The sequence below is a fragment of the Dipteris shenzhenensis genome, chromosome 14 (assembly GCF_047967505.1).
Source record: "Dipteris shenzhenensis isolate YYH24624 ecotype China chromosome 14, Dip_SZ_1.0, whole genome shotgun sequence".
Classification (NCBI taxonomy): domain Eukaryota; kingdom Viridiplantae; phylum Streptophyta; class Polypodiopsida; order Gleicheniales; family Dipteridaceae; genus Dipteris; species Dipteris shenzhenensis.
This window is the reverse complement of record NC_141609.1, coordinates 1,505,337-1,520,078: the sequence shown is the minus strand read 5'-3', so window position 1 is coordinate 1,520,078 and position 14,742 is coordinate 1,505,337. Positions and strand designations below refer to the sequence as shown.

Sequence of the window (14,742 nt, the reverse complement as noted above, 5' to 3'; positions counted from 1 at the left end):
TGAAGTCTAAACTATTTCATTTTAGCCTCTCCCAAACGAGCATCTAAATCTAGCTAATAGGGCAACGAACCATTTAAGATAGACCTAACTTCATCTCTGGCGCTAGAGGCAAAGGGGGGTCAGAGGAGTTGGTATGCTCGGGCACACGAATGGTTTGTAGGTTGGGGATTCCATATGGACAGATTGCAACCATTTCAATATAGCCTTGAGGCTTCATCGACTCCGCTCACCTATCATGAGGTGAACGAGGTCATTAGAGAGAGATTGTTAGCTATGGAAAGTAAAGTAGGAGTGGGGCATGCAAAATTCAACACTATAGAACAGTATTTGAAAAAACAACTAGAACAAGGGTAAATAGTACAAATGCAAGACAACAAGTATCAAAACACCAAGATATCATCACCACCGTAAATGACCAAGGGAACACCAAGAGCAGCAAGATAAAAGCCTTAAACCTTAGAATAGTGGGATAAAAGAAAGCGAGGAGGAAAAAATGAAATAGATCCTCATTAATGTCTTCCGACAAACAATGCATATCTCATCCATAAAATGGCAAGTTGCCTTTCACGTAGGGAGGCAAGGGGATAGACCAAGACAATTAACTTTGAAATCTTAGGACCCACAATCACGACGACAAGACTCAACCACAGACACCACCACAAGGGGCACTCCATATGGATAATAAACGAGGACCTCATGAGGAGCCGATACTCCTAAAAGCTCAAGGAGCTTGAGATAGTTGGAGATGCAAAAAAAGAGTGTAAAATGCATACATCAAAAATAGCAAACTAGTCATTACAGAAAATGGGGGAGAAAAGAAGGCATAGGGAATCGAGACCCTCATGATCAAAATATTGAATGTAGGATGATGGTATAGAGTCAAGACCCTAGAAACATGGGGGCACAAAGAACAGGAGATCCTAGAGGCACAAGGATTTTCAAAAAAATCAATATGGAACGCGGCATTTGGCCCCCCCAATCCCTAATCTACAAACACAACAGCAGCATATCATGAGGGGATCCCTGCATGCCTTTGGGAGACAATACCCATGTACTCTGAAGACCATGCAATCATACTAGCAAAGGTGATTAAGGCATGCATAAGCTCAAGGCAAGCCACCATAACAATGGAAGGGAAAGGCTCACTGTGGATAGAGGAAATGGATGACAATAGTGAGAACTAGAGGGGCGGGAAGGCAACTCAAAAATGAAGAGGGATCACCCAAACTCCTCACGCTGGGCAAATATTTTGGGCTACAGGTATGCAATGGCACCCACTCCTCAAAGACACAGGAGGTCAAGCTTCAGGCGTGATTGACTACACATCATAAGTCTAGATGCAAGACACGTGGTGTAATACCTCAAGATCGATGAAGAGACTCCGGAGTCTGACCGCTGCAGAAAAACAGAAGCACACTGCACAGCCCCTCACATTTATGAGAAGGAACTAGAAAGAGCAATCTCACAGTGCCGTATGCCTTACACCTTCCCGGGAATGGACAAATGCATGACAGAAATACTGCAGAAAATAGCCCATAAATGTTTCACAAAGAGCAAGGGAGAATGTAGGCATGCCCCTAACAGCTGTACGACCATGACTGCAAACAGCAAATTAATCATGGAAGACGACAGACACAAAAGGAAAAGATACAAAGGCAAGAGAGTGGAAACAGAAAGTAAGAAGAAAAAAGAGAGATTTCCTAAGACACAAACAGTTTGAGCACTTTGAAGAGAGCTCAAAAAAACAACAGAGTTTTTCCCAAACCTACATGAAAACAAATCTCAAGCTGGGAAAGCAACATTTTATACAATTTGTCAAGGAACTCTACAAATCTGACGGCAGAGGGACAAGCACCCAGAGTATCTCCATCAAAGCTACAGATGGCATCATCAAAAAGAAGACGTGAAGAGAGGACTGAGGAAGTTAGCCAATCAGAGGCTCCGGACTCACAAGGCTTAGTAGCAAAGAAGCTCACATGAAAGCCAGCCTCACATAACTTTCATTGCCTGCAAGGCTGGCATCAATGGATGGATAAGCCAATGTTGAAAAGACCAGCCCCCCAGCTGGCCTTTGCATCGACAGGAAGGCTTCTTGCTGCTCGATGCCTACCAACAAGGCTAGATAAAAGATGGAAAGATGGAAATGTTTTCTTGCTGCTCGATGCCCACCAACAGGGCTAAGGAAAACTGAGATGAGCAATATTTTGAGGACATGCAGTAGATGGCCTTGTTAGAAATGACCCAATAGAGGGTACGCACAACGGAAGACTGATAGAATTGCCCTGGTGTGGGGTGTGGAATCACAAACTTCTTAAACTTATGTGCATAACATAGGTGTGCAGACACATCAATAGACAATGAACCAACCAGATATAGAAGACACCAAAATAATATATTTCCATCCAAAGCTATGGACACACATGGCAGCCTGTGTGCTGCCCATGTGGCGGCCCCAACCTTTTTCTGTGTGCTGCCCATGTGGCAGCCCCAATATTCCCTGATCTACCTCCCCCATGCTCTCCTCATATGGGGGCTTATCGATGGGGAGGTGACCTTTCCAACAGGCCTGCCATCTGTGATTGCAAAAGATCTGTCTCCAGCTGACCCTTGCATCGACAGGAAGGCTTCTCCCTGCTGTTAAGCACAACTGTCTTTCATCGGGCTTTGCAATGGACATAACAGCACCCCCTTAACAAGGAGTGAATATTGCGTACTTGATATAGAAAAGCTCCCCATGGTATAAACAGTTAAGACAGATACATGTCGATATCTGTGTTGCAGTCAAGTTATTGCACCCGACTTAGCTGCTTTTCCAAGCTGGTGGGTGTAAAGTCCAAGTTAAAAATAGACATGCCCTTCACATGTGTAAGTATCATAGAATTTTCTTTTGCAGCTAGCCATTTAATCACTCTAAAGCGTAAGTAGAAATAATCACATTTTATGTGCTCCAAAGAGCAAAAATAAAAGGGCACTGTGGCTCTTCAAACGTAGATCCTTGGCATTAATATCAAGCAAATACGTACAGAGACAGAAATGGCGTAATGAACCTGAGGTGAATTTCTCGTTATCCTCCATATTTAGATTATAGGTTTAATGTCAACGTATAGTTAAGTATTGACAGCTGAAAATTTGCTGAGAGGCATATATATACTAGCAGATAGCTCTGCCTCTCAAGCACTCGCACTTTCGGCTTTCACTATTCTCTGTTTTCAGCTCAACAATGACTAGTGTGGGAGAAAGTTGTGAATATAGAATAAAGAGTAATGCAAAAATTCCCCTTAGTAGGTCAAGGAGTTGTCTTCTGAAGTTGCCATGCATATCCATTTTCATCTATGCATTAGTGTTGAAAGCCCTTGCCTGCAATAATGCAGATGCAGGAAAAATGCAGAGAATAATGCAAAAAGTCCCCTTAGTAGGTCAGGGAGTGGTCTACTGAAGCTGCCATGCATATCCATCCTACATCTGTGTATACGTGTTGAAATCCCTTTTGCCTGCAATAATGCAGGTGCAGGGAATATGCATTCCAGGTGACAGGATGCCACAGAGGGCATGGCACACTAGGTGGAAAGCTACAGACCTGGGGTGGTGTCAAGAACAGACCAGGGTGGTAGGTAGCTGCATCATGCCCAACTCCTCGCATTTCCTGACCAGGTGCAGCATTTTGATATGCCCAATCTGGAACTCTGATGAGGTCTAACAAAACCTGCCGAGTACAAATTCATTCAGTCCCAAACTTGAAGCAGATGGACCCAAAGTGTTCAATCATGAGGACTGATAAAGCACAAAGAATGAAACCTTAGAATTTTATCGCATAGAAAAACTATAAAAGGTACCAAGGACCCAAAGAAAAACAATTAAAGGTCCTGAGGACGTGTGCTCGACTACAAATCAGTATTGAGCGAAAAATGCAAAGTAAATGCTCTCTCACCTCCCACTCAGAAATAGCAGAGCCCTGTGGAGCCCGGTGAAGATGCGCTTGTCGCCGCACGAGCCACTAAAACAACGACAAGACAAAGCCAATAATCAAGCCTGTGTACTGTACAAGTAATCACTGAATTGTATTTGAAAGATTGGATCCAGTATCTTGCATGCAAAGAATATACAAAGCTCGGCATCCTCAAGAACAGAAAAACAACTGCTATACATTTTATATCATAGAGCAATCATCACCTTTACAGAGGACTTAATTATGGCAAGTCTTTAAATGTATGTGTATCATAGCTTTACAAGCATAATCTAACATAATTTCACAAGCAAAGGTATGAGTCATGACAAGTCTCATTTTGTCAGAAAAGCAGGGCCAACTCCCCACTTATAAGCCCCAATAGAGAGCTATCTCATGACTCTAACTCCACCCTCCCAAACCTATGCTGTGAAAGACCAAGTAGGAATCCCAAATCCATAATCCATGAAGTGACTGTGCGATACAGCTGTCTTGGAGAACTGGCCAAACCATCAAGGGGGATCAACTACATCTGGGGCCACTGTATATTCTTCATGCCATGCCTCCAGAATGACTGTCGATCTCCTCTATCTTGGAAGTAGCTCCCCTCAAGCACAATAGTGCGCAAAGTTGCTCCTTAAGCTTCTTTGGAAGCTGGCCCTAAGCTCCCAAAGAGTGTGCAGGTCCTATATCCCGCTGTGTCAAATTGATGTGGGAGCTATGACCAAGCATGTGCGCCTCCTGATTCCAAACCATATTGGAAATATTAAGACAGTGGTCACTGATAGGTTAGTAATAAGGAGACTGAATCCCCAAGTAGTAATGCAAAAGCCATAATGATTAGCTCCCCTATATTCTTCTTGATGTAAAGGGTAAAATATGCATCTAGTTTAGCAAATCAAGCTCAAAGAGCCTGCTTTACCGAGAATACAACCCTTACAAACATGTTTTGGGGAAGCCTCCAAATGTGGCAATGCATCAACCATCTGATATCTCTGTAAGAGCATCAACCTACCGTAGTTGACATGACCAAACCTAGCACGCCACAACTCTACATCATGCATGGCAGAGGTAGAAGAAGTAACAATACAAGCATTGTGTGACCACTTCTCAAAACTATCAAGCTGAAACAGTCCACAACGGAGAGTATCTCACATTACCAAGGCATATTCATTTTCTCTATCCCGAATCGTGCACCTATCATCTTCAAAGATAACACGGTGATACACAAAAAGCGGTATGGACAAAAGAAGCTAAGATAACACACGCGCACCAACCTTCGACTCCAATAAAGACAAACAATCACTCAGATAGTTTCTTCTTCTTCACAAAATTCCATGTGATATACATACTCAGGAAGGTCCTCCTCATCAACTAGAGTTACCCCTGCCCATTCCTCTTCTTTCACCCACAAAAGCAAAGAGTCCCACTGGTACCCAAGAACCTCATTGAACAACACTTCAATCTGAAAACCCTCAAAATACACACCAAGTACTTCTGGGCAAAGCTCCAAAGATAAAATCATCATATACTTTCAGGTTTGTATAAGAAAAAACAAACTGCAGCAGGAACTCGAGGTATCAGCAGCAATGTGAGCTCGAGTTCAAGAGCACGTGCACCAGTATCCAGAGCAAGGATCCTTGACACAGGCACTGAGACAAACCCCCACAAAAAAATCTGACTGAACATGAACCACACCGACTCGAAGAGAACCAAAAGACTACACACCCCGAAACAGATAAACTTAGAACTGAACTTTCCCCCAAAACTCAGAAAACAGCCAGCCTCAGAATTCTATGAACCCACAGCCGAAACTCCTACGCTTCCATGTAACTCTTCACATAGTCATAACTGCACCACAGCATCTCCTTCATGTGGAGAAAACCAGCAACACGGCCTCTCTTATCATCATGGAGCATTCAAAATCTGTCCACTCCAAATTTGCAGTCGAGATTTACAGCCCAGCATCCCAAGACTCCAGCAAAAGCAAACAGCCTGTACTCATCGCACAAGCCAAGTCTCTTAGGCTCCCAACAAGAGTAAGCAGCTCGTAGCTTGGCATATGATCAACATAGCGCCACAGCATCACTTTCCCTGTCGCCCAAGGTCCTCCACGCAAAGGTAACTGCCTCAAAGCCCCTGTACTTGCTCACAGAGCACCTGCGTATCTCTTCTCCTTCACGCCTTCATAGTAGCGACGCCATAGTATCGCCTTCTCTGTCATCAAGCCTCAGCATCCATAGCTCTCTTCAAATACGGCATCCTGCACTCTCAGAACAAGCTTCCTAACGATCAGCTATCTTCTATCAGGAACTTCATCATCGCAGCTTCCCCCCTGGACCTAGTGCACACGATCTCCACAGACAATGTATTCCAACCTCTCAAGAGCAGCCATCGTCAACACTTTCAGTAGAGCTTACGTACGTCATTCTTCCACCTTTACGTTGAAATAGCCAACAGAGCAGGCCTCCTGTCATCACACAAGCCATGGGACTCATGGACTCCCGTAGTCGGAGAAGCTCCCATTTCCAGAACCCGTCACAACCTCCCTTCCTTTCTCCTTCATTTGGTCGTCCAGCCTTCTCTTCTAGGAGCCCTCCCAGTGCAGCGTAGATCCTACCAGTAAGCATCCCCTTGATCCACTCCACCCGTCAGCCTCTTCTAGATCACGTAGCCACCTTGCATGCACATGTTCCCTTCCAGAATTTCCATTCCACATCATCACGTGGAATTTACTACCCTCCCATTAAAAAATGCAAATAACCCCAAGGCACATTAAATGCACATTTTTGGACCTTTAGTCACACAATTCCCACACATTAGCATGCACATTAAAGCTTGCATGCACCCCCGTACACCCACATGAAAAGCCCCTTGACATGGACACCAGAACATATCAAATTCCCGTAACATGCAAGACCACATTGACTTAGGACAATTTTTTAAAAAAAACCTACATGACTTGATTTTACATGACCCCAAAAACATTTTCACTTGACCACATACTAGATACTCTTGCTCTGGAGATCTCGTACAACCACATTGCATTTCATCATTTCCCATGAAGTCCTTGCAAAACATACTTTATTGTCTCAAAAAACTATACATCAGTCCATCATGCTTGTGAAAGAAAAATCCACAGATGCCAAAAGCCCACACCTACCCTAGATGTGTACAACTATGTGCCTACCCACAACTATATATAGTGCTCAAAAACTTGATACAGGTTTTGTCCTATCACGGTATCCCCTTTTTGTGAAAGAGGGGACAAATAACAAATTCTTCTTGATCCTAGGAACAAACAAAATGTCATAAGGACGGAGATCAGAGCCATCAATGGTTGTGAGCAAGATCTCCCCAATTCCTCAATGAGATAAGAAGAATTGTTGGCACAAGAAACTTTCTTGCCAACAAGAGTATAAGACGATTTGCCAAAAAAACATTTATGTACATTATGTCCATGGTAGGTATTGTGTCAGCAGTCTCATTAACACTGAACGAGTAAGACTTCCAAGAGGCATCATAATTGCAAGTGAAGAATGTGTAGTCATGCTCTACAAAGTTGGCGGTGGCATCATCCTTATTGGGCATCTGACTTAAAGAATCTACGACTACCATGCCAAGTTCTTTCTCTCTCTCCCTTGCCCAATCGTACTACAAAGTTGAAGGTAGCATCATCCTTACTGGCATCCAGATGTGAAGAATCTGCAATTGCCATGCCAGAACATGGTTGTAAGACACGTTAAGACACGACACGTTAGACACGCTTCAGACACAAGTGTCTAAAGTGTCTTAAAGATAAGACACGTAAGACACGCCATTGTGATTATAATAATAAATATTTAATTAATATATGTATAAGTATACAAATGTACAACTTGCTAGCATAGCTCACTGCTAGATTCTAGAAGTACAATAAGCTACACTTAAACAATGCAAGAAGGCACTTGTACAATGTAGTTAAGAGTCAAGACTCATCACTCAAGACTTAAAACTTGAAGTTAAGACTCGTGACTCAAGAGCTCGCAAGTATTGAGTACTTCAAGGTTTAAATGGACAATTGAATCTTGTCACATGTGATATGAATGAAATTTGCATCTCGATACATATAATTGAAAGGAAACTTTCGACTCTCAAGACTCAAATCTCTCAAGATTCATCCTAATCTGAATCTACGAGGTCACTGCCACTCCTAGATCCAAAGTCGCCATCGATGATAGTATGGTTAAGTCAAACTCAATGTTGTTGTTACCCCCCACCCACCCCAAAAAAAAAAAACAAGAGTGTCTAAAGGTGTCTTAAGGTAAGACACGTGTCTTAAGTGTCTTAAGTGTCTTACGATAAGACACGAGTGTCTTAACAACCATGTGCCAGAATTTATTTTTTCCTCCCTTGCAACCCTCTTTGGGCACTCATTGATGTGGTGACCGAGCTTTTTGTAGTAAATCAAGTTCCCGTATCAGAAATGAGACCTTGCCTCATTGTGGGCTCGATACATTGCTTGCAAAGTGTCCCACATATTTTTAGAAGATTGATAGTACATCTTGAAGATCGCACCAACTTGAATGAACAATCTCTTTTTCAGATTTTTTATGACTATATTTTGTTGCTTACAAGGGTATTCTTTTAAGGCTTACCAAAATAGGAAATAATATTTTACAGATAAAATCCTCTCAAATTGATAGGTTTGGTTAAAGCATAAAGATTATGATTATGAATTTTCCTTTTTGTATTCATTATGGGTGTTGATGCCGCTTAGGGGCTCCACCCTTCAGATGATTGTATCAAGTTTCTTTTAGTCTCACCCTTTGGTCTTCCAATTTCTTCCTTTCTTTCTACCAATCGATATGTACCACTTCTTCACATGTGTTTGCGAGTCTGTATCATGATGTTATGTCCGATACAAGTAATGGGTCGTGCTCCAATGTACAAGCTTAAATGAGTAGTCATGTGACACGTCTCTAGTGGTGCTCTATTAGGTTGGTATTGTTATAACACAATCAAAGTACAAAGTCCTTGTCAAGGGCGAGCCTTTTCCCATTAAGAGAGACTCTATGAAAATCTAACGTTGCAACTAGCACTCGCCTCCTATGCGAGGGTTGTTTCCTAGGAAAACCTGCTAAAGTAGGAGCTTCTAGTGCTCTAAGCCCGGAATAAGCCCTCTAATGATGAGCTTGGCCCAGAGGGTTATGCACTCATCTCTAGGTCAATTATGCCCAAGCAGCACTTTGCTTGTGGCAAGATCATTGTTTGCCAAGCAACTCTTAATTGAGTAGTCCATGTACCAATCAACTCCCCCACATAAGCTCATCCTCTGTTGTTATGAGGAAGCTGACTCAATTGTTTCGCCTGATTGTGGCCCCCATGCATAGCAGGTGGTTCAACCGCTCAAGCTTGTTGATGAGCCCTCCACAAAATAAGGTTAGATCACCCAAAACTCTAAATGAAAAAACTCCTCTTCCTGTCAAATTGAAAGACGCATCCCAGTCAAGCTAGCCTCTTGTGATCTAAGAAAATAGCCTCGGGCCTCAAGCAATCAAATTGAAAGACGCATCCCAATCAAGCTAGCCTCTTGTGATCTAAGAAAATAGCCTCCGGCCTCAAGCATGAACAAAAAAGAAAGGGGCATATCGGCAACCCTTTCATACCAACCAACAGAGGAAGGACACTTGTCTCATTGGAGAATTAAATGCAAGAGTAAATGCTTTCAGATGCCTCTTCTGAAGAGAGAAGCATCAACATTCTTTATTTCCAACTTTGACCTAAGCTCTATAAGGTTCATCACTATCAAATTGACAACATTAGAAAATTAAACATTGCATCCCATGATCAAAAGTTGCAAGCTATTGATCCATGTATGATAAATTCACTATAGATAGACAATTACTACAATTCCAATTCATTCAACACATGCTCATGCATGCTTGCATTCCCTTTCTTCCACATCCAAGGCTTGGCGGAGAGTGTCGGCGATTGCATGGCCAACGTTACAACGAATCTTCAAAACACAACTAACATATTTTATATATTACTAGTACCAACCAATAAGCCAATGATCCGTGTGACCTAATATCAACATTTGACTAGAGCTGCCCCCAAATAGCACTAAGATCCACATACCCACTACTCTAAGAATCAAGGTCCCCTCCAAGAAGGCCCAATCCACTCCATCATAGGTCTTCTCAAAACCTACAAGGACTGTTGCGAGGGACAAGTGGCTTCCCAAGAATCTAGGATGCTCCTCTCTTGGACAAAACTAGTTTAAGTGTCATGGATAACTTCTAGGAGGTGAGGACAAAATTGTAAGCTTAGGCTTGTATGTGGTATCTAGAAGAGTGATCGGCACCACTGATGAATACCTATCATGTCTCCCCCTTTCAAGATCAAGAAAACCCATCCACACGCAAGGGTCTCAAACACTACCCAAAATCAAAAATATCTTGCAAGGCTAGCTCTCAAAAAGGTGTAGAGGAACAAAGAAGACAAGCCAACTTTCTAGGGCATATATGCACCAAAAGGGCCTTGAGGGCCTCAAGGAGCTCCTGATCTTGAAAAAAAAAGGGCGGGGATGGGGGGGAGCTCCAACTATCAAGGGATGTGCACCAACACCTCCCAAGTTTCCCTCATCTTGGGGGTCTCCTCCTCTACTTGGAGCAACTGGCAATAGAAGGAGGTGGTCATCTCCAAGATCTCCTCAAGGTCAAAAAGAAGCTATCTCACTTCATCTCGAATCTTGAATCTACGAAATACATAGTAATTTTTAAAAACGGATAGTACACTTGCTAAGAAGTTAATTCTTCTTTTGCTTGAAACTTTCATCATAAACTCGCCAATATATGTGCTCCATGGCTGCATGCTCCAACAAAAGGCTAAAACATTTCTTCCAAGCCACTCCCAGTCATGGCAGCTCCTTTCTTCACAAGCAACCTTCATCCAGGCCAATTTCTTTACTCCATTAATGGATGCTTCTTACTGTTGGTGGGCTGCAAGGTAGGTTGTTCTTTTGCTTCAAAAGAGGTTGGCCTCTCACATCTAAACTACCCGAGCTTATTGGCCTTCAACGGTAATTCAAGAGATTTTGCAATAAACAAGGCATCAATCAACAACTCAAAACTATATTAAGGCTTGTGCTTAATAGGCCCCTACTAAAAAAGTGAAAAAAATGACATCTCAAGAAGCTTAAACAAAGACTAAGCCAAGTGTAATGCATCTAAGGGTCTTTAGTTGTACACATTTTGCTCAAATTCCAGAGTGTCTAAGACAAAAATCGAACAGCTAGAGACGATGAGCAAAGAAAAGGCTACAAGTTGCACCACCTCAAATCCCACGAGAAAATCATTAGCGGGATATGATCTTCACACAACCGGAAGTCACCAGGCTACACTATGTCTGTTTAGAGAGAGGAAAGTCACTAATCAGCCAGATTTTGGACAAAAACTTGAGAGGAAAAAGAAGCACCACCCACTATCCACAGAAAACAATAGGATGCACATGTGTGTACTCAGCAACTTTCGCCCAATTAACTTATATTTGGTCTTTCAAGGAGTTTTGTAAAAAGCATGTTCTCTTGTTGGCTAGCTTTTTCGCGTCAACCAAAACATGCAATGCAAGATTGTCTTAGATAGAATTTCCATGTTTTTGGATGTTTGGTTACTTGTGAACAGCAGCTCCTCTTGTTGGTAGCTTTCCTTGAACTGTGCATGCACATCGAATTTCCATCACCCGTGCTGCCCAATAACTCATTCGGTCTTACACTGAGCTTTAAATTCTGTGCCACAACTTTGTCTTGACGATTTAGAGAATCCCAAGTACATGTGCAAGATTGTACTTAAATCTAATTTCCATTTTGCTAGGTGTTTGTCTGTGTGTGAACAGCAGCTCTGCTTGCCAGTAGCTTTCCTAGAATTGTGCATGCACATCGACTTTCCCTCAACCATGTCATCCGGTCTTGCAAGGAGCTTTAAATTCTCTACCACAACTTCTACCATCAGTGAAATCTGTGCACAAGATTGAACATAGACTTCAAGGTTTTAGAAGATCCAGTACATGTAAGATCCTTGCATATTAAGTCCACTTTAACTCTCTTGAATTATTGCATTAAGTCGGGGCTGAAAGGTGGTCCTGGGATAGTGACTTGTCCTTCATAGACCTAGATGAATCCAGGAACATTCCCAAACTCATCCTCTAAAAACACAACATAGTGCAGTTTCAATCTCATGATAGTCACTCACAAGGTTGAAAACCATTAACTCCATCATGCATAGCAGGGACTAGCTACTATGACATCCCCACTGACGTCATCAGCGCCCAACAGTGGGTGTAGACCATAGTATAAAAATATGCTCTCACACATACAAATCCACACACCCACACATACTTGAGCATCCATTTATACAAAGTCTTCGTACTGAGTTTCTGTCGGCACTCCGGAGGTGAAGGGCAGACTCAGCCATGATGAAGGCTAGCACTAAAGGAGAAGGCTAATCAAAAGGTAGTCCAAAATCTCTTCATTCAAGCTACAACTGCTTGTGAAGCCTAAACATTTTCATTTTAGTCTCTCCCCAACGATCATCTAAATCAGGACTTGTCCTTCATAGTCAGGACTTCCCCTCATAACAAATTCAGTAAAGCTGTCAAGAAGCATAATGATATAACTAAGTTTATCAAAAAATCTAGTCTAGTACTAGCACATCTATAATAGATCTGTGCCAAATAACCCAAGACACAATTGATCATCAGCACGTCTTCTATTAGTTCTTCAGAACCCAAAGGCTTACCTTTCCTGTGGACAAGCAAGCAATGCAGATCAATCCACAATAGCTGAAAAGCAGCCAAACTAAAAACCCCCATTTCTGTCCTTCAGGTACCTGCCCATGAAGACAAGGAAGGTTAGCATTTTAGAATGACTTCACTCACTATGGAAGAAGAGTAAAAACAATTATAGTCTCTTGAGGTTGAAACTGGAAGAAAAAGAACCTGTGACTGTTCAAAGCAATGCAGTAGATACATGCACAAGTATTGCTTATTCTATCAAAGTTTAAACGAGCACCAGGTTAGTCTCCCAGGGCACAGAAGGGTAAAATTCTCCTGGACATAAAATCCTTACTCCGTAGTTTACAGTAATGCTTGAACCACAAATCTAAGGCTTGCTATTCCAAATACTCATCCATGATTCTGTTTATTCATAAGACCTCATAAAAATGGCTTAATTCGAGGCCACTCCATTAACAAACCCTAGAGAGGCCGTCTCACATTTTTAATTACACAAACCTTTAAATAATGTTTTAGCACGACAGGTATTAATTTTTACACTTCGCAGTTCAATGTTTTTCATCCTGCCTTCTCTTCTCGCAATTTTTTCTTTTCTGCAAAATGTAAGCCCTCAGAAACTATGCAAAAGAGTTTCCTTATTCTACCAGAATGTGGATGTTAATATAAATTCCTGAAGCAATGGAGGAAAAGTTTGTCTTTGAAACATTGAATCCCAACCAAGCTTTGAAGCATCAAGATTCTTCGACAACAGCACTCCTGCAACTTACACAGCTTCTTGTACTGGTGAACCATAGGCTGCCGATAACAGTCCAAGCCCAAAGAAAGGGATAAAGGAGAAGGGCCAGAGAAGCCAAGACTCCAACCCTCGCGTAAAACCTAATGAGCCTATGAACATCACCAGTGTCCCTGCAGCAAAGACAAGCCACACATTCAAAGATAAGAAACTCTCATACGACAGCATCATCACAGAGCCACTGAAACACCCCCTAAAAAACAAAGACAATCCCAAAAGCTGTTTGTGACTGTGGTACAATCTACTTGCTACAGAGAAAAGTAACCTGTATAAAAACGACCTAAATTTTACCATACTACTACCAAGATAACATCAATTTCAACAATTAGAAGTGAAACTTATGACACATGTCACAAAGGGAAATCATTGATCGTGTACTCAACAAGCAACCATCCATTTGAGGGCCAAATCTACACACTCCAAAGGCCATGACCAAGAAAAAAAGCACTCATGTATTCTCAAACAAAATAGCATCAAGGGCAATGCTTCTCCATCAGCCCATAATGTTTTAAGCCTCTATCCTTATCTTGAATAAATTCATTTATTGACAACGAACACTAAGTAATCTTTGCACGAAAATGCATATCGTAAATTTATTGGTAACTGCATCAAGTGTATGGCCATCCTCTTGAGCCATGACAAGAACTCTCTCCTGTTACCAAAATCTGCACAACTCCGGGATAATGTGATGTAAACATCAACCATTGTTAAATACTGTCTTGACATACCCCTTCACTCACCCCCCCTTCCCCCAAAAAAAAATTTTATTAAAAAAACTCCAGATGTAGCTTAGAATTTGCTAAAGCAGTTCTACTCCCCCACATCTTCATCTTATAAAATCAAGAATCTTGCAACAACACACTAATATATGAGGATCATAGAACAAATAGAATAGATCTTCTTGACTACAAAAATCACAATCTGTTCTAGAAACCTTAATCCTCTAAATAAAACAAAGAAATAAAGATCCAGTAGATAATGACCCTTTTCTCCATCAAAGATGCAAGCAATACTTAATCGGTACATTGCTTGTATTGAAAGCCCAATGTTTGCGGTCCAAACCCAAATTTTCTGCCTTGGTTTTATTTAGAGCTTCCCTAGAGTTGGGGCACCCCTTTCTCACACCATTTTGAAGCACCGATGCAAGGACAAACAAAATCCGCATAAAACAACCATTTCTTGTGTGTTCTTGCCCATGACGGAATTTTTAAATGCGATGAAGTGTCTACTGACA

The 14,742-nt window shown here is 41.9% G+C and overlaps 1 protein-coding gene across 2 annotated transcripts in view; it reads right to left on the bottom strand.

Annotated features, from left to right (window-relative positions):
- Positions 1-14,742, bottom strand: part of SIS3 (SUGAR-INSENSITIVE 3) — a 68,024-nt gene that overhangs the window by 31,129 nt on the left and 22,153 nt on the right. For both annotated transcript variants that reach the window (XM_087384571.1, XM_087384570.1), the window contains 4 exons: positions 13,483-13,621; positions 12,721-12,810; positions 3,929-3,994; positions 3,578-3,703 (listed from right to left, as the gene is read on the bottom strand). In XM_087384571.1, coding sequence (XP_087240697.1) covers positions 3,578-3,703; positions 3,929-3,994; positions 12,721-12,810; positions 13,483-13,621 — 421 coding nt within the window. The remainder of the gene's footprint in view (positions 1-3,577; positions 3,704-3,928; positions 3,995-12,720; positions 12,811-13,482; positions 13,622-14,742) is intronic.